This window comes from Neopelma chrysocephalum, unplaced genomic scaffold, assembly GCF_003984885.1.
Source record: "Neopelma chrysocephalum unplaced genomic scaffold, ASM398488v2 Primary Assembly neopelma1_76, whole genome shotgun sequence".
Lineage (NCBI taxonomy): Eukaryota > Metazoa > Chordata > Aves > Passeriformes > Pipridae > Neopelma > Neopelma chrysocephalum.
In genome coordinates, this window is record NW_020897737.1 from 13306930 (window position 1) to 13327031 (window position 20102).

A 20102-nucleotide genomic window follows, 5' to 3' on the forward strand; every position below is an offset into this window, starting at 1 on the left:
GAATAAAAACACAGTGATGAAACAGAAAGGATTATAATGCACTTCCTTACCATATACAAGGTTGGAATTCTGTTGCTTCAACTCCTGGACAATATCCACCACCATTGCAAGAAATGATGTGTCTCTTGTATACCCTTTGGGGGAAAAAAATAAAAAGAAAGACATTTCTGAAGTCTATTTTCATGAACACTTCTTCTGTTTTTAGTTTTGGATAGGAATGCTGCATACTTCTCATTCTTTGGATAAATGCATTTTTAAAACAAAGGCATTTCAGTAGTTCATTCGAGAAAAATCGGTGGGAAACAAATTCAGACAACTACAAATATAACCTTAAAAATCCATTTACTAAATATGTTACATATGAAGGACTCATACAATTTCAAAATGCTTGAACATATATAAACAAAGGTCAGGCTAAAAGGAAAAAACCTTTCCTTTTCATCAAAGCAGCAGTCTAATAAGTATTATTTATGATGTAGTAAATATTTTAATTTCCATATACTTTTCTCATACTCTGTCTTAAAGCAATTTTTGAGTTATTATTATTAATGTTGGTGCTGATAAAGTCTAGCACACTAATGCAATGGAGTTTTAATTTTGAATATTTTAGAGCAATGGCCAAAGTATCAATAAAATTCCTGTTTTTTAGGCTTAGCAGTGAAAAAAAATGGAAATAAATTTTACTATATTTTAAGGACTTAATCACATTGCTAGCACCACAATATTCTTATTTAATAATTAATTTCTTTATTTTATAGATGTTTCTTAATTTATATATTTATATATTAACTTCATTTGCAGCATTTATAAATTAACAATTTTATTTTAATTTATTTTAGTTCATTCAATACGATTATTTTTAGCCAGGTAGCATCTTCAAACCTTCAGCTTGGAAATGTCCACTCTACTAAAATATTTAAAAGTGCATTTTGGAGATTTTTTTTTTAAACTTGCAAAATTGATCAATTCTTAGATGTTGCAGAGAAATGGAAAAAGCTTCTAAGGTTTTTGGCCAAAATGCTTTGTCTTACATCTATGAAATGTGATAATCAGGAAAAAGAGCCAAGCAAAGATTTTTGTTATAGATTGGCTGAAAAAAAAAATACACAGCTTGGTTAACATTATTGACAGAGGTGTTTAAAACAATTACACTGAATTGGAGTTTATCTCCTACCTTGAGTCTTTTACTGTAAATGAAACAAGTACATAAAGATCTACAAATAACAACAGTCACAAAAGTTAACGGAGTGTTACTTTGTCTAATTGGCTTAAAGACAATAATTTCCATCTCAGCCAAGATATCTACAGTCACCAACTAACAATAAAATCCTGTCAGTTGAGAAATTAATTTGTTTTCAGTGTGTAAATAATCATATCCAGGTTGTTGGAGGTACAAAGTAGTTGTCCACTATAGTGAATGGCTGTTCCTGTTTGAAGAGAAAAATCTGACTTTTGGCCCTGAATGAAAAAAACCCTGAATTTTAAGTTCAGTCAAAGTGCAGCTGAAGAATAAAACACTGGAAGTGTTATTGGATATTAAGAAATTACTGACATTTTTACCCATGCCTTCTTTTTGTCCGTGCTGAAAACGTCTACAGCGAATGAGACGTTAAAACAAACTTGAACAACAACTGACCCATCTACCCACAAATCCTGTTTTAAAAGGCATGTTAATATAAAGATTCCCTTTTTCTCTGAAATTTCTTTTTGCTGAAGATTTCTGTTTTTCCTTCTACCACTTTTAATCTCTTACAACCATTTTGCCAGTACAGGACCATGATAGAAAGGGTGCAGAGGTCTCTTCCAAGAGTTGGAAGTAAAATAAAAAAGGAACATTTCAGCTAAAAGAATACTCAAACACTATTTAGAATTTTTGCATACTAGCATCTCCTGAAAATTCCTGCAATACAGTGTGTTCTTCCTGGAAATGTCCTCTGAGAGAGTTCTTTCAAGGAAAGAAAGGGTGTTCTGCTATTTCTCAGTCACAAAGAACTCATTTATGCCAAAATTAATTTCTTAACCTTAGTTCAATCTATTTTCTATTTAGTCTCCTTTATTTTGGAGATACTCCTTGCAAAAGCCCTGACAATAATCTTCAGACATGCCACACCCTTCTAGCCAGAATGACTGCTGTGGAGTTACAATCCATACACTTGAAGCTTCCAATTTTCCCTGTATATAAGGAACTTCCTTACATGTGGAAGCCATGAAATCAATTAAATCTGGTTATATATTTCTGCTTACCTTTAAAAAGTGACTGTTCACTGCTATAAAAAAATGATACTGTAATCTAAACCAGATGCACAACTCTTACTGAGGTGAAACCTGATCAGTAACCTACTTTTGAGAAGCAGGAATTGGATGAGAAGCAACCTTTAATAAAAACTGCACGTAGAATCTCTCATTTCTAGAAAGTGTTTTACAAGAAGTTCTCTTTGCCTGTATTTATTAACACTTTGTACTTAGTGCTAGCAAAGGAAGACACTGCAGAACTGTATTCACTCAGATGACCTACATAGTAACAAGAGCAAAAAATCAAGACATGACAGAGTCAAACCCAAAATCCAGCCCTGCTTATACTTTGCTCTGTGTCCAAGCACTGTGCCTTAAAGATCAAGTAAAAAAAATCAAGGACATACAACTGTGTATAAAATCATGCTGCAGTACCACAGAGTGCCAGTGCTGCGGATTTAGGAGAAAGGGTTAAACTCGTGTCTTCCTAATAAAATTTAAAATAATACTCTGACATTCCTCATCCTTTTTTCCAGTAGAGGCACTCCCAAAACATTAAGTATGCCGGTACATGACTGGCCTGTACAAGTCTGTAAATTATACAAGGGGATCAATTTACCCACCCAGTTACAACCTGTAGGCTGGAGAGCTCTGGCTGTTCCAAATTAAACAGCACAAGCAGTTGAGACTATAATATACAGGTGAAATTGCAGGAGGAATCAAAGGAGGGAAATTTTAATTGCTTGGTTTGCAATAAGGAGGGATATGGTTCATATTTCTTTAGTTCTGTTTACATCTCATGAGAACTCCAGGGAACAAGCTCATCTTACCTGTGAGCACATAATCGTAGCGGTTGACCTTGTTCAGCTTCAGTCCTTCATACAGTTCATGAAGTTCATCTGAATTCAACACCTGACCCTTCCAGTGGGCATAACCTGCAAAGCAAATGCCAGATAATTTTTTTCAAGAGCTGGATTTTCTATTCCAGATCACACATTATACACCTGCAGGGACCACATCAATTATCAGCATCAAAAAGCATTTCCACCTCTTCTGTAAAACGCTGTTGCCGAATGAAAGCTGCTGTCAGCAGAACAGTTGATGTGCTCAGCTTCTTCTTAGCACTTCTGTCTCACAAAGAATGACTACACTGCAATTTGAGACTGTCCATTTACCAGCAAATCAAGCTGAGAACTCACAAGCTCCTGCAAGATTTCCCATGGAGCCTTTGCAACTACCCCTTTCCAGTGCAGAGGGTGACAAACATATGTTTTAGGCTTCACTGGAGGAGGGTGTCAGCACAACATATCTTTGTTATTTTATACTATATTAAAAGAGAAAAAATTGACAGTTAGATGACAAGCTTAAAAGGCTCGTAGATCTGTCTGTACCCAGACATGCAGCACTGCTGCACCCCATCAGATGTGGTGCTTGCTGGGACCTGCATGTTAACGAACAGACATATAATGTCATCTGACAGATTTTCTTCCAAAAATAGCACAGCTTTAGTACTGAGAATCCTGGAGGAGGAAATGAGTAGCAGAAAGACACTATAAACAGACAAATAATATCCATACACTCTTATCCTTGAATGATCTCTAAGAATTACAAGCCAATATTCTCAGCCGAGAAGTGGATGGAATGTGAAGTTACTCGGGAAAAGCTGAAATGATTTCAGCAAACAGTGGACCAAGCTCCATGGAAGCCAATTTCAAGGAAAAGAAAAATAATTTCCCTTAACAGAATCTAAATATTTATTGAAAAATGTAAATGCACCTTGCACCTTGTTTTCAAAGCCTGCTGCCCATCTAGATGGCACCAATCCCTTCCCTGTAAGAATGGGGCTTCCTCCAGGATTTTAGATGAAGCACCTACAATTTAACTCTTCCAACTTCCATAAAATCAGAGGTTGTTAAAAAGCTTACCTTTTTATTAACTGGAATTAGGAAAAGTGAAATGTTAAAATCATGTATCTTCTTCCACACCACCCCTGTGTGATAACTTCTGCTCTTGCAGTTAGGAAATTCTGTGATAAAAACTGTTGGTTTTGATTATCACTCTTAACTGTGTTATTAGAGTAACTGCCAAAAGGTGCCTGGAGCTTAGTCTAAGCACATTTTTCAGTTTTCCTTCTTATGAATGCAAATACACCCACAGTATGGTGAGCAGATGGATCATTTTGTTCTCCTCAGCTCACAAAGGCCAAGCCTCTAAAACACGACTCGCTGCCAGCTGGCTGGGGGCCTGACTCACATCAGCCACCACCACTCTCTCCCAGGCAAATGCCTTCCACAAAGTCCCTGTGAAGAAATGGACAAAGTGGGGGATTTCCACATGTCAGGGCTGTGGTTTCATTGCAGAAGACAGTGATATTCAAAACTGCAACAGCTAACACCCAGGCACACCTCTAGTTCTTCATGCACCCCGAGTGTATGAAGAACCCTTGACTACACCTAACCCCAGTAGCTGGTTAATTAACACTATGCAGATGTTTGTTCTGTCACATCTGCCGTGCCAGAGAGAAATCATCTGTCCTCTCCTCTTCCTTGAATCTCTGTAGCACTGCAAAGCCAGTACAGGGACACAACAGGGTCCTTCCATTGTGACCATGAATGAAACTGGGTGCACTTTTCACCCAGAAGCAAGATCTGCTGGCAAAAGTGCAGATTTTTGTCTCACACGTGGCCATAAATATAAATATGATAGATTGCCCAGACAATCTAGCTACTCTCAGGAGGCATCCCCTACAAATTCACCATTTAACTAAAAGTTCACCTGGATGTGTCAAGCTGTCTGTATCAAGCTGCCTTAAATACTCAATGCACGGGGTTCATGTCACATTGATCCCTACACTGAGGGGGAGAAATAAATATGGAAACACAGTGTTGGGCAGCAGCCCAGCTTAGCTCAGGAATTGGTAACTCATCCACACGGGGCAGGGACATTGAACTCTGTAGCAATGACTTCCAAAGGTTCTAAAGGAGCCTTTTTACTGCCTGGTAAAGTGTAATACAACCTAAAGTCTAATCACACAACAGCCAGAGGAAAAACAAAACCCTAGGGAAGCTCTCAGGGAAGCCCCAGCTATTCAGAGAGAAAAAAAAAAAAAAGGTGAATGCCTTCACTGGATCTGCAGAGAACTGTGATTTCACTGGGAACTGAATTATGCTGGAGTAAGAAGAAACAAACAAAATCAAAACTGGCAGCAAAATGAAAATCACCCTGAGCCCTTTCCCCAGGGAAATGTCATGTAACATGATGAACAAGGTGCAAACCCCGTGACTCTGCATTTATCCTGCTCTCCTGCTGGAATATACAACCAAAAATCAGCTTCTGTAGAGGGACAGAAGAAAAAGCCAGTTACTCATGTTCAAAAAGTGTTTCACTAACTGCAGAATGGATAAGCTGGGGTCCCAGGAAGAGGGACTATCTTGAAAGGGGTCTTCCTTGAGTCTTACTTGTTTTAGGTACAAAACCACCAAATAATTCCCCTCAGTGCTGGCCTGAGAGAACAGAGAGATCATTGCAAATCATGATCCAGCTCTCCAAAAGACCACTTGGCTCAGACTAACTGCATTAGTCTCCCAGATCTGTAAATAATTTTAAACACACAGAAGAGCATAAGCATTTAAACAACTTTATACCCCTTCTGCTTATCTGTGTTATGACCTTTTACTGCAATTATCTATTTGGTTTTAGCACATAAGGGAATGACAAACAGGTAAGATATCGTGACTTATGTCACTTATCCCTCTAAAAGGACATACATATTCATCAGTCTCCAGGGAAATATCTTGGTTCATCTGTATGAAAAAAAAAATAACAAAACCACAACCCAGAGAGGTAGCTAATACTACACCCAAGATGAATTTGCACACTTTTGTGTCTTGCCTTCCTCCACTGGTACTTTTTTTCTCCTTTGGAATGTATTTATAATCCTCTTAATTACTTTCAAAAACAAGGAAGAAAGAAAATAAAAGTCCCAAGCATATCAGAAGGGACAAAAAACCCCAACCAAGCAAGCCAGCAAAACAAAAGTAAGCTACCATTTCAGTACAGCAAGGCGTGTACTTTGTTTTCCAACCCAGAACACTCTGTTCTGAGGTTTGAGTTCCTCCTGTGGTGCTCCCTGCAAAACTATTCCAAGTGGCTTCACTACCCAAGTATTTCACATGGGAAAAAGGAAGAAAGATCTAGTGTTTAAGGCACATGATGGACAGGCAGTCTGGTTCCAGCAGCATCACAAAATTCACATGTAAACTCCGGCAGACAACCTGGTCTAAACACATGACTAATCTTTAGCTACCAGGAGGCCTTCAACAAAAACAGAAATACAGTACCAAATTCCCCACTGGATTTTTTCCAGCTGGGCAGTGTGGGAGTAAAATACTAGCAGTGTTAGGCATGAGTGGAGATCTTTTCTTTTTGCCCCTGCACACACAGGTGTGAGTGACTGCATACGGGTGGCAGACTATGAGGAATCACATCAAGACATAATTATAATTTATCACATATTAGACCTACCAGCCAACCCAACCACCCACTACACACCCACTAAGTGGAAGTCAAAAGTGCTTAGAAATAAAAAGGAACAGAAAAAAACCCCCGGGCTCTTTGTTCCAGAGCAGTTTCAAAGGTAGGATTTGGATAGCAAAGTAAGCACATTATGTGCTTGCTGGTAACCTACCAATGAAAAACAAAAATGAAAATCCCTGAGGAATTAAAAATGCACCCCAAAATATCAACAACAGAATTAAAAAAAAAAAAATCTAGATTTTAATTTTTGCACATCAGACAATGAGATGCTTCTGCAAATAGTACAGTAAAATAGAATAAAAAGCACAGTCTTTGTAGGCTGCATGACAGCTTCTTTTATTTGTACATGAAGCACGATGCCATTCAAGTGTGAGTCACTCTAATCACAAAAGATCCTCACGAAGCAACATGACAAACTGTTCTCCCAGGGGGACTGATTTAAAGCACATTTTCCAAATTTCAAGATTATCAGAGACTAAAGAAAGCTGAATTTTCTGAGCAGGAGTCAGCAGAAAGTTGCCTGTGGTAGCTTACTAATTTAAAGACAGGGCAAAAAAAGAGCAATAATGATTCACCCAAGAAAGTCTGTTAGTCATAAATTCTCTCTGCATTTTATCCTTCGCTGCCAGGACCAAGTTTAAAAACAGGGAAAGAAGGAAAGAAAGAACACCATGTCCAAAACCTCACACACTTTTCTACCTGTGCTCCTCTGGTATGTGGCATTCTTTCAGAAACTACAGTTCACAGCTAGATTTTGAAGGAGGAATTTGTCCTTCAGCTTTAATGAGGTTGCCAGAAAGGGTTCTCATAGAATTTTGTTTTTATAGGAAAATCAAGTTGCTTTCACCCATTCATCCAGCACACAGTGCTTGTGTATTGCAGCACCACTCCAGACACAAATTCTGCTTCCCAAACCCATAAGATTGTGTGGCAACCTTTGGGATTTTTTTTTAAACACATTTTCTAAGACAATCAAGATTACAGGAAAAAAAAAAAGAAATAATGTCACTGCTAAACACCAGTAGTAGTTCCTGGTGTTTATATTTTACAGACTTGTGACCTTTGAGACATCTTTGGGTTTGGGATGTTCATTTAGGTCTTCTTTTGGGGGAAGACCCTTCTACTATCCACTACCATCTACTACCCTTCTACTATCTCCACTGTCTGCCAAACCTTGAATGGAACACTGGTTTCTTTTCTCCAGCTGTGATACCATTAAAAAAAGTTTAAAAGTTTTCTTTCTTTTCTGTTTTAAGAACCTGCTCATCCTATTGGTAATGTAATTTTCCTACCTTCAGACACATTCAGTTTATGGTCAGTAAAACTACTTCTAAGCTCTTTTAATGCCGTATAAAGCTGATTTAATCTTGAAACTGAAAGCCAACAAACAACATGTGCTCACGCACCTTAAGAACCAAGTTACTCAACATGAAAAAATTGCTTAATTTCTGGAAGATTACAGGAGTTTTACCCAGCTACCAAAACCAAACAACAGAAAATCCCCAACTCCAAACCTAAACACATTAAAGAAATGGAAGTTACACCTAAGTACCTCTGAAAAACATGACAGAACCTTTGTACTGTGCCAAAGGGTACAAGCAAAATAAGCAGCTTTTTGACTGAGCCAGGAAAGGCACCCACCCCCTTGTTTAATTATTACCTCTTTCGTGCCTTTCCTTAACAAGCAGAGATGGCTTTCAAGCTACCTTTGAAACATTAATTTCTTTTTCCCAGGTTGACACTAAATTCCTTCCATAATAGGCATCTTATAATCTCTTGAAAGCTGCACGGAGCTCAACACAGTGAGAGAAGACAGAAGCTTCCTTGTCTGCTCTCTGTTCCAAAAATGACCAGTTTATTAACACAGCTGTTCCTGTGAGATACTAGGAAAGTACCTCAACATTTGTAGGGTTTTTTTTTGTTTGGTTGGTTTGTTTTTTTGGTTTTTCTTTTTTTTGGTGTCAGAAACAAGTTTTGCTCTTTTTCAAGATGTTAAAGTCTGGATTTGCTTCTTAAGACACCTGTGGAATGTCTTTATCTAGAGTAGATCTCCCCTCAAACAACCCATCACCACCAAGACAGTACATGTGTCTCTTTTGATCCAGAAACAGCAAGTCACTTGGAGCTCCTTTCTGGGTGAAAGGTATTGCTAAAATAAACATAAATTTCAGCTTTCTTTCAAAAGATAAAAGTTCTCCAGCACTCTGGATATTAATAAGTCTGATAGTATTATGTGAATGCATCATATAAATAAAATAAAATAAAAATACACCCAAATGTATTAACACCCTTCCTCCCTCCAAATTTTAGGATACTTGCTAGCCATCTGGGTAGGCAGACAAAGATAGGAAACACTGAGTCTATCTCAGTATTCTCTGATGTTTGGGTTGGTAATGTGACTATGCCTGTTATAGGGCCATAATGCACAGAAAACCATTCTGAAGACTCTCTCATTCACAGGCCCTGGCTGTGTAAATGGCCTTATTTGTGTTATTTCACTGTCTGAGTTAATTAGATTACTGCCTAACAAAGAGGAACTCACACTCTGAAGGGCAGATCAGGACATTACCACCTCATATCATGCCCTACTCCCAAATCCAGACTTCAGAGACACTTTAATCATAACATGAAGATTACATTTCCGTCCTATATCATAAAAATGTGAGCAAAAACATAAGGCAAATCTCCTCTCCACTGGCATGGAGGATGAGGTGAGCCACGTGTTGAGAGCAGAGCTGAGTGACTGTGAAGTAGTATCTGTAAAATTTTACCTGTGTGGTTTGAAAACTGGACAGAGTTCACCGTATCAACTTCAAATCCCAGAACCTGCAATAGAACACAGGGATATTTCTTTTACTAACGCAGCTTCATTAATACGTTACCGACGTCACAAAACACAAGGAAGTACTTCCAGTTTCCAGTGCACATTTAAAAATCTTGAAAGCTGAGTCAACAAACATGCAACATAAACAGTAAAGTGCTTTACTACAGCAACCAACATGGAACAAAAGTGCCGCTGGCAACAGCACCAGAAAAACAGAGCTCTGGATCCTCAGGCTGGAGTTCATTTAGGGATAAGGACAGATAGGTTGGTCCAGCAGCAATCACTGAAACCCTGAAGAGAACCTTTCTTGGCAAGAAAATATCTCTCAGGTACTAAATTAATGCAAAATATGGAAGGAGGATGCTGTTGGTATTCCAGAAAATCAATTTTTCTAAAAGGAGGACAGAAGAATCTTAAAGGGAATCAATGCTACAAGCCATAACTTGGATGTCACAATCAGCTCCTTAACAGCTAAAAATGAATAGAAAGAAATGCCAGAGAATTTATTTGGGGCATGATTGGGCAGAAAAGGGAGAAAGCTCTTAAAAACACGGAGAAAAAAAGGCCTAAAGCATGTTCCAAAAGCCACCTGGTACCTTGCATTACCAGCAATCCAAATATTAAAATATCCAAGAATTTGCGAATGCAATCAACAAACATTCCTGTTGCCCCAAAATATATGAATATTATAAAAATTACAGCATTGAATCAGGAGAAAACTAATGAGGGTTTTTAACCTCACAATACCTGCTTAATACAGGCATTGCTGGCCAAGCCATTTTTATCTCTCACGAAAGGAATTCTAATGCAAAAGTGACATTAACAGTCTGACGCTGAATATTTGTTTCCACATCCAGCTTTCTCTGAGTAAGAAATCTCCTCAAAAGATGAGCTGCTATGTATGGCTCAGTGAGTCATACTGGGAGATAAAAGGAATGATGCACCACTGTGTATGATCCTCTTTCAGGCAATTTGCTGGGAGGGGTGAGTGAAGAAACAAAGCTTTTTCAGTCACGTTTTTTTCACCGAGACTCACGACTCTCCCTTTTCAGCATGAAGGCAACCCCTTCACACACATTAAAAATCTCTGGGTGTATGTGCCAGACGTCAGGCTTTCCCTGTGCATTTACTTTCTCCGTGATAAGCCCCTTATTCCAATCCTTGTGCTGCTACAAGAAGGATGTATGTGCTGCGACAGGTCACTCCTTCTCCCTGCAGGTGCTACACTTCTGTCATTTCACAGCTGAGAGTCCACACAGGTCTTCACAGAATTCTTATTTCAGTATTTAATAAAGGTTTCTGTTCATTGCACACCAGAAAGCAAATTAATCCTTTGATAATGACAGACAGAATGGTGGGTTGCCTCAACCTGTTCAAGTTCAAATTAACTCCAGCTTCTACTCCCTGCCCAGGTTCTTGTTTCACCTTGGTGGATTTTATTTTAAAGGCTCAGGAATTCAAAGGGGTGAGAACATGACCATACTGTAATGACCTTAACCTTGATGTTTGCAGATGCTCTTCAAAGAAATAAATGATAATATGACCTCTAACCAGACTGTCACCCCATATTCAACTCCCCTCCCTGCAATGAACAGACCTAAGCAGTTCTTATTTCCTACAAATGTCTTGGCAACAATTGTGAATTAATCCACTTCAGACCATGTCTCTCCAACTATTTAATACTTGACACCACAGAACACACTTATTGTGATTTACTAACTAATCAGGTTCACACAGGGCTTTGGGGAAGGAGAGCAGGCACAGCTGCTGAAGGGAGGGCAGTTCTACAACAGAGGTAAGCACTCTCCCAGATGATGGCCACCAAAAAGAGCAGTCCTCCTCTATTCTCTCCACCAGCACCAGCTATCATTTGATTTCTAAACAAGCTTTTCTGTAGGATTAGGGACATTTGGTTTGTTTGGGCCAGTTAATCTGCTTCAACCAGCAGAAGGGAAAATACAAGTGAGGCCACCTCTCCTGCAGACAGCCAGGTGCCAGGTTAGCTCAGCTGTGCACTTGGTACAAGAGTAAAGAAAATGCTTTGAATGGTTGATGAAAAGCCACAGACAACTCAAATTCTGCAAGGGAGCTTGATATTCCCACTTTTTTCACCGGTGCAAAACAGGCTAAAAAGCCTTTAAAGGCCTCCAGAACAATCACTGGTGTTAGTTACTCTGTCACAGTTTCTAATTTGCTCTGAAGGGTTTTTTTTGAATAAACGTATATGACTAAAATCTAACACACTTAACTAGGAAACCTCATTCAACCCTCAAAATAAGCCACAGTTACTCCAAAGCACTGCCTTTTATAAAGATTCTTATAAAAACAGACGATTAAAATATACAAAATGTTATTTAAAAGCTATGTACAATTAAACTCCCTATTTAGTACTACCTTTGAAAGAAGACCAACAGATGTTAAGGCCTAGGCCCAGTATAATCAAAAAGAATGTTGAAGTCATGTTAAGCCAGGTCATGCTTGCTACCAGGGAGAATTCCATTGAAAAGTCTCATGGAATTTAGTCACCAGAAGAAGACCTGAAAACAGGGTATATTGAGTGTTGAAAGCAGCTTTTGACAGCAATCACCTCTTCTGGGGCTGCAGAGAAAACTCTTTATTTTGGTTTGTGTCGTTCATTTTAACAACCAGATCATTTACAGTGGATAGGAAATGTTTTCTCCTTCAATCAATGTTTAAAAACCAGTATTAGTAACTGTCATCCTTGCACAGCTAAAGGACCTCACACATCAGAGAGAGTTTCTGATGTACTGAATGATGAATACTTTCCCTGCTTACAAGGGGAGTTGTGTTCAAAAGATGCCTTGTTAAACCTTTTTAATACATGTAATTTAACTCCCTTTAATTCTTTGGGCAGAGCTGACTAAAAGAAGTGATTTTGAGGTTTGGGTTTTTTTCCAATTAATTAAGAATTTCTACTCAAACCAGAGGTAAAATAAATCTTAATTCTAAGTTAACTACCTAATTAGAAATACATGGGTTTTCTTATGTACAGATTTAGAAAACTGAGATAGAGTAAATGTATTGAATCACATAAACCATACTAGAAAACTGAGATAGAGTAAATGTATTGAATCACATAAACCATATAAAAAAAAAAGTCAGCCTCTCATATTTGCACACAAAAGAAAGAATATATGTCACAAAAAATATGCCTTTGGTTGGATACTAGCATTTTTTTCTAATGGCATAAGCCAGTAAAAATCCACCTTTTCTTTGGAAAATTACTAGAAAGTAAAAATTCAAAAGAGGACTCAAGTCAATATATATTAAGTTTCTTGCTTGTGTACACACATGTTCCTTGTACTTCTGTGCAACTAAACTGAGAAATTCACTCCACTTGGATTTTGCTTATTTTGCTTACAGCAGAAGTGCCTTCAGAGCATATTTGATCAGTGTCAGGACTGAGCTTACTAAGAGATGCACAATAATACTTAATTTATTGCTTCTCTGTACCATCTTGAAATAGTCCACAGCCATGCTACTTTCCCTGCTCCCTACAGCAAGTGTCCTGTGGGGATATTCCTGCCTCTGGTTTTAGAAATGTAGGTGACACCAGACACTCTGCAAGTGTCCAAGGGCTCCAGCTGCCAGGGATGCACATCACCTACGCTACCACCATCCCCTGATTTGGATGATCTGGTCTCCCACAGGCCCTCCAGCAGAGAACAATTCCAGGTTTCCACGCTCTCCCTCTGCTGTCATTCTGTGTAAGTGTCATTAGCCCACAGAACTGCAAATCTTGGGCAAATCTAAAGCCATCACCAGTTTGGGTAAGGATGATAAGAGCTCTTCAAAGGAAAAAGATGACTAAGTTCGTCCCAAATCTCTCAGCCTCCAGTCTAAGTACGTGTCAAACACTGTTCTTCTTAAGACACAAATTAAAATTGCCTATATCACATCAGTGACATTTACTGCAATTGAAATCTCAGAGGAAAATGGGCAAATTTAATGTATTTTTAAGTATCTTCAAGCAGGGAGGCAGAACTGTTAAACTTCTAAAATTAAATCACTAACCATCAAAACTGGAGGAGTCCTGTATTTGGAAGGCATGGCTGGCAGATGTGAATGACACATTTCAGAAAAATATTTGGAAGATTAAATCAAAATACACACACCAGAGCAGAATGCATTAGAAGAAACAGCCAGCATGAAGCACACATGCCAACATTACGTATGAGATGAAGTTGGGCTGAGCTCTTCATCACAAATAACTGAAGGAAAGGGAAAACATCATCCAGTTCTTCCCACAGTGCAGACACCGCTATCCCAGCCTTGTAAAGAGAAGGTGCATCACCTGGGCAGGCACCTGGTCTAGAGAATTATCTCTAGATAATTCCAAACTAGCAAATGTTCAAGGGAAAAATCAACACAAAAGAAAGGAAGAGACTTCAAAATACGTTGACAACCTCTAAAGGTGTCGGCTCTTTTTTGAAAACAGGACCAACCAGTTTTATCCAGAAGGACAGAAGAATTCAAACTCAAGCCACAAATAAAAAGCCAAGAAATGGGTCCCCTTCAGGATTCAAATTTTACATGTGATACCAGTTGTTTTACTAGGACAACAACCTAATGATCCAGCCAAACAGAAAAAGTCTTAAGTTGGGCAAGTTACATAAATAGCAAGATCTCAGTTAGGGTTCACCTCTAGTAATGCAACTCTTTGGACTTTGCCACTGTGTTACCACACTAATTAGAGCTTTGTTTAAAATTTACAGCCTCTCTTCCTTCCAGAAAACATTTCAATATACAAACACTGAAACAAACCAGTACCTAAGCAATAGAGAAATGAACAGGGAGACTTTGAAGCAAGTACAACATCTCAAATCCAGTTTTAATGATTGCTAAGCTTTATGTTTATATTTGTGTAATCTACATTATGTACCAATGGTCTTGAGATAAATAAAAGTACTCATTTGTACCTCCTAATACTATTTGGTATCTGATTGTTAACACCACTTGAGACAGAAAACTGTTCACTTCAAAGATTAGCTCTGCCTCAGGGTAAATATCAATATAAATTCTCATTTAATAATTTTATTTACTTTGAGAAATGTGAAAAGCTATTATTGAACTGCTTCTGTTTAACATTTGTATTGCAGCTTTACTATGCTCCTGCAGGGGAAAAAAGGTAAATTTTCAAAAGTATCACACACTTTATAGTACTCAAGAAATTCTTTTTCCTTGCTTGGATGCAGTTTAGGGAGGTGTGAAAGGGGGGAAAGGCATTTGGGGTTTTTTTAGAAAAATAACCAAATAAGTATCTTATATCTCCTAAGTGGGTGAGAAAAACTGTCACTGTGATTATGTGAATTTCTGAACTGAACTTTTATTGTTTTCCTGGGTACTAAACATTAGAAACAAACAAAAATCCCAGCTGCCATTGCATTATCTGTACATATTTAGAGAAAAGAGGTTTAGAGGGGGCTGAGAGAGATGCTATGGAATTACTGTCCTTGGAGGTTTTCAAGATCCACGAGGACAAAGCCCTGAGCAGCCTGGGCTGAACTTAGTGCTGCCCAATCTTTGAGCCAAAAGCTGGACTTCAGGAGGTCCCTTCCAGCCCGGGTCACCCCATCACCAGTGATACCACGACATACATAAAGCTCAACTTTACCCACTGTAGATTTCCAAGTGTAAAATCACACAAAATATCACCACCTCCTCATCACCCTAAAGTTCTGGTTCTAAGGTTAAATCCCGGTGGTAGGGTATGTTTACATATTAACTATGCCAGCTTTGACAGTAAAGATAATAAATCCTTTGCTGTTAAATGACCAGTGGACCGATTTAAACGGAATGTTTTAATTTGTATTTAATTTGGGCAATCTTAGAGAACAATGACCTAGTTTTGCAAGAATGAAATTCAATTAAAAACACCTCTCTATTCTACAACATGGCCAGTACATATTGCCCTCTTTGGGCACTGGCTTTGTGCCCCCAGCAGCGTTTTCATTTTAAGGTTTGAAACTAAAACCACAAAGCAGTAGTGCAGCTTAGGTAAGAGGAAAAATCCGGAATGAGTAAAAGGCAGAGTGGAAAAAGAAAAGGCAATGTAAGAAAAGGAAACAAAAAGGTTGTATAAAACCAGACTGTGTAAACTATATACACATTTCTTCCATAGTATTTATGTTCCTGATACATGTTCACAGGTTGCTATCTATATTTCATGGAATAAAGCCAAGACCTCCATCCAAACCCTCCAGTTCCTTCGAAATTCTTAATTTTAGAAAATGTTAGCTTCACCATACCAGAACTCATCAAAAACAATTTTCTCAGCTAAGTCCCCAAAGTAGATGACAAATCCATGGAAAGTATCAGAGGCTGAAGTTGGAAATCAAGCTCAGCCAGTCTTTCACATAAATTCTTTTATTGTGAACACAAGGTACCTTCTTTCTTGTATGCATAACTAGCTAGAACTTCACATCCAGATCTGAGCTACATATGTCCCACAGGTGAAAATCTTGCTATATAGTTTGCTTGTTTGCATGTCTAAAAGGTAGATCTATCTCCAAGGGAAAAGCAGTTTGACAAGAAAAGGGCACTGTCTAAGAAGGAACAAGATTCTGCTAATCAGGAGAAGAAAACTTTTTGAGATTCCACTTTTGGAAGGAGGATTTGACTGCCATGCATCTCACTCTCCCCGAAATAAATGCAGCCTTGTATTATAACACTTTGTATTTCTTCTGCTTTGTAGCAAGATACTCACTTTGTAAGTAAAACTTTTATGGAAAAAGGATGACTCTGTTTCTAATTAATATTCAAATATGAACCATCCAAGCCAGGATGAACGTGGAACCATGAATGAACCATGTCCTGTCCTTTGTGCCAACAGATGGTAACAGACTGACGAGTTAGAGCAAAGTAGCAGTAAATATTTAAAAAACCAAGAAGGTTAACACACACTAAACAAGTGAATCAAAACCACCCAGACAGATCTTAAAATGTCAATACAGTGAATTCTGTGCAGAATCCAAAACAAGGATTCAGGTATGTAAACTCAACTGTGCTACTGATTTGTTTTCCTTTATTGGGCAAGATCAACATGCAAATATATTTTCAGAAACAACCATTAATTTCAGCTGCTTTCCTTCTCCGTTACTGAACTGTTATGCATAGGAATGGTTCATGAAGCCAGGAAACCCAGGCAGATTAGAAGTGATAGTCAGGCTTATCTTTATTGCAACTTGCTCAGATGCTGACGAACACTCCACTGAAATCTCTCACTGAAGTCTAGAGCGAAACTCTCTACAGACAAAACACATCATTCAGGAGAGCATGAGCAGCAAGGAACCATGACAGATATTAGGATGTTGTTTTAAACCAGTTCTAAAAGAGTATACTACCCTCAAACCTTTCAGTGTATGCATTTCATTCTCCTGGTAAAAACAAGCAGTTTTGCTACCGAAAGATTTCTCACAGAGCTGCACTCGTGATCAAGATATGGAAGTTCTAAAGCACAAGATCACAGGATCACAGAGTGGGTCAGACTGAAAGGGACCACAGTGGGTCATCTGGTCCCACCTCCCTGCTTATGCAGGGCCATCCTAGAGCACATGGCACAGGATTGTGTCCAGACGGTTCTGGAATATCCACAGTGAGGGAGACTCCACACCTTCTCTGGACAATCTGTTCAGTGCTGGGTCACTGTCCAGAAAAGAAGTTCTTCCTCATGTTCAGGTGGAACTTCCTGGGCATCAGTTCCTGCCTGTTCCTCTTGTGCCATTGCTGGGCCCCCCCAAGCAGAGCCTGGTCCATCCTCTGCCCCCTCCCTGCAGACCCTACAGACCTGGGAGAGGTCCCCTCTCAGTGTCTGCTCTGGAGGCTGAACAGCCCCAGCTCCCTCAGCCTCTCCTCATAAGAGAGGTGCTCCAGTCCCTTAATCATCTTGTGAAGTTGTGTTTAATTTTCAAATATGGCAGCACATGACAAGCCACAAGGCTCTACAGAAAGAAAAAAAAGTCCTCAGTTTCAGGAGTCAGTCAAATTTTCCAAACAGGGGGGAAGTGCTTTGATTTGTGTCACTTAAAGCACACAGCAGCATTTTAAAAAATAAATGAGTACTTAAGAGCAAATCCTGCATCTCAAATATATACACACAAAATACAAATATATCCCCCCACACCATTTTTTTTATTAAGACCATGTGAGGCTTATCCCAACAAATATCCTATGACTGTCAATTTTAATTAATGAATACTTAATAATTGCTTAATCAGAGTCTTATTCCTCTGCCTCCACAAATACCTTTAACATAAGCAAATTCAGCAACAAGGTGCACTGGCATAAGGCACTTGAATAAACAGATCTGGGAAAAAAAAGAAGTTAATAGTAGACAGGCAAACTAACAGAGAGTGTCTGGTGCCCCATGCAAGGGGACAGCATCTAAAAATATCAACCAGTAGCCCACCAGAACCATGATGTCTGTACTGAAAGCAAAACAGGCTGGCTCAGGGCTGCAAAGGCACATCTGGTTAACTCCAGAGGGCCTTATCTGAGAGGTTGTGATGGCAACACAAAACCAATTGAAGGCTTGAAGAGCCCCACTACATGATCCTGTATTTTCTTCAGAGGACCTCCCTCCTCATCCACATTTAGATCACAGCTGGCTTTATTGCTATTAACAGGACACACATATGGTAGGCCCTACATCAACTAGAAAACTATTGTTATAGCAATGTAACACTGACAGATGCATCAGTCAGAGAACAAATTTTTACAGCACAAAGACAGATAATAAACCAGACACAATTTATGAGGAATTTTCAAGAAATCTTGTGGTAAGACCCAAAATTGCTGACTCTGAGCAGAGCGTGTATACAATTCACAAACTGAATTAGCTGGAATTCCTGTATTTGTCTAAAAAAATAACTGTATCACATAAATCAAACTCATTCTATTCTTTCCAATTTTATATATATATATATATATTAAACCCAAGCTTAATTGAAAGTCATTAACAGAATTAACTTTACTGCCACTGTTAAAATTACCCTGTCAGACGAGGTAATTGAGGTTCAGGGGTTTTTTTTGCTAGGTAATAGCAACAATACTTTCCAATAAGGAAGTCTCCATGTCAGGCCATGAAACACTCTATGTATCCATTGTATTACAAGCTGTTTGCATTAATGTACTACAATTTGGAACTTTATCTCACACAGCCATCACTGTAGTTCCAGTGAACACCACTGCTCCACTGTATTCCTCTGGACACGGCACAGAAACATATTTCAAAAGGCTGAATTTCTGTAATCAAACCAATTTGGAGCGGGAGAAAAATTTCCCAGTTGCAGCTTGCACTTCTCACCGTGTGCCAGCTCTTTCACTTTAATTGCGACTCCTTCCATTTGCTGCTGAACTGAAAAACATACATTGTACTGGGTGCAGAAAATTAGAACACAAATTCAATTTGAGAAAAAGGAACTTGGGAAAAAGAAAAGGCATGTCCTGACAATTAGTGAAGCAGGCATAATTGCTGGCGTGGGTTGATAAACTGAACTGAAACTGCTATTGACTAACCCAATCTCTTTTTTCTCTTTCTGAGCTTTTAATAAACCATACCAAGTAGCTAAAGAGAACTCAGTATACATAATAGAGCTCCATCTTAGTGCAGCATTTGACAAGGCACTGCGAAGAAAAAACATTAAGATATTGGGGATCTTGTGGCAGGTTAAAAATACTGGAGCAAATAAACTAGGAACAGGGATGCTGGACATACTGTTGGTGATTCATTAATCCAGAGTCAGGTACCAAACAGACCACTTCAAATTCTGAGGTTAGAAACAGACAATTACAAAGCATGCAATAAAATCATACACCAGATGACCTTGAGAGAAGGGCACCACAATGTAAGAAGGATATTAAGCTATTAGTGTCCAAAGGAGGGCTATGAGGATGGTGAAGGGTCTGGAGGGGAAGCTGTGTGAGGAGCAGCTGAGGGAACTGGGGTTGTTCAGCCTTGAGGAGACTGAGGGGAGACCTTATTGCAGTCACACCTTCCTCGGGAGGGGAGGAGGAAGGGCAGGCACTGATCTCTGCTCTGTGAGGACCAGGGACTGGACACAAGGGAATGGCCTGAAGTTGTCTCAGGGGGTTTAGGTTGGATATTAGAGAAAAGTTCTTCACCCAGAGGGTGACTGGGCACTGGAACAGGCTCCTCAGGGAACTGGTCACAGCCCCAGGCCTGACAGAGCTCAAGAAATGTTTGGACAATACTCTCAGGCACATGGTGGGATTCTTGGGGTGTCCTGTGCAGGGCCAGGAGTTGGACTTTGATGGTGCTTCCAACTCAGGATATTCTATGATTTTACATGAGAAGAAGTCAAGTGGGGAGGAGACTGGGGTGTTTCATACATGCTGCAGCCACATTGATTTGATGCTTCTTTGTTGCTCCAGGACCAGTTCTCAGGCCCAAAACCAACTAGTCCCAAATCAGCAAAACCAGGACAAGCTAATCACCTCAGGTAGCGTAATGCCTGTTTCTTGAGTGACA

General features: G+C 39.1%; 1 protein-coding gene across 1 annotated transcript in view; it reads right to left on the reverse strand.

The window, feature by feature from the left end:
* The window catches only part of PDXK (pyridoxal kinase), a 47542-nt gene that overhangs the window by 17928 nt on the left and 9512 nt on the right, over positions 1 to 20102 (reverse strand). The window contains exons 2-4 of the mRNA XM_027689220.1: positions 9540 to 9594; positions 3063 to 3167; positions 51 to 134 (exon numbers count right to left, since the gene is read on the reverse strand). Coding sequence (XP_027545021.1) covers positions 51 to 134; positions 3063 to 3167; positions 9540 to 9594 — 244 coding nt within the window. The remainder of the gene's footprint in view (positions 1 to 50; positions 135 to 3062; positions 3168 to 9539; positions 9595 to 20102) is intronic.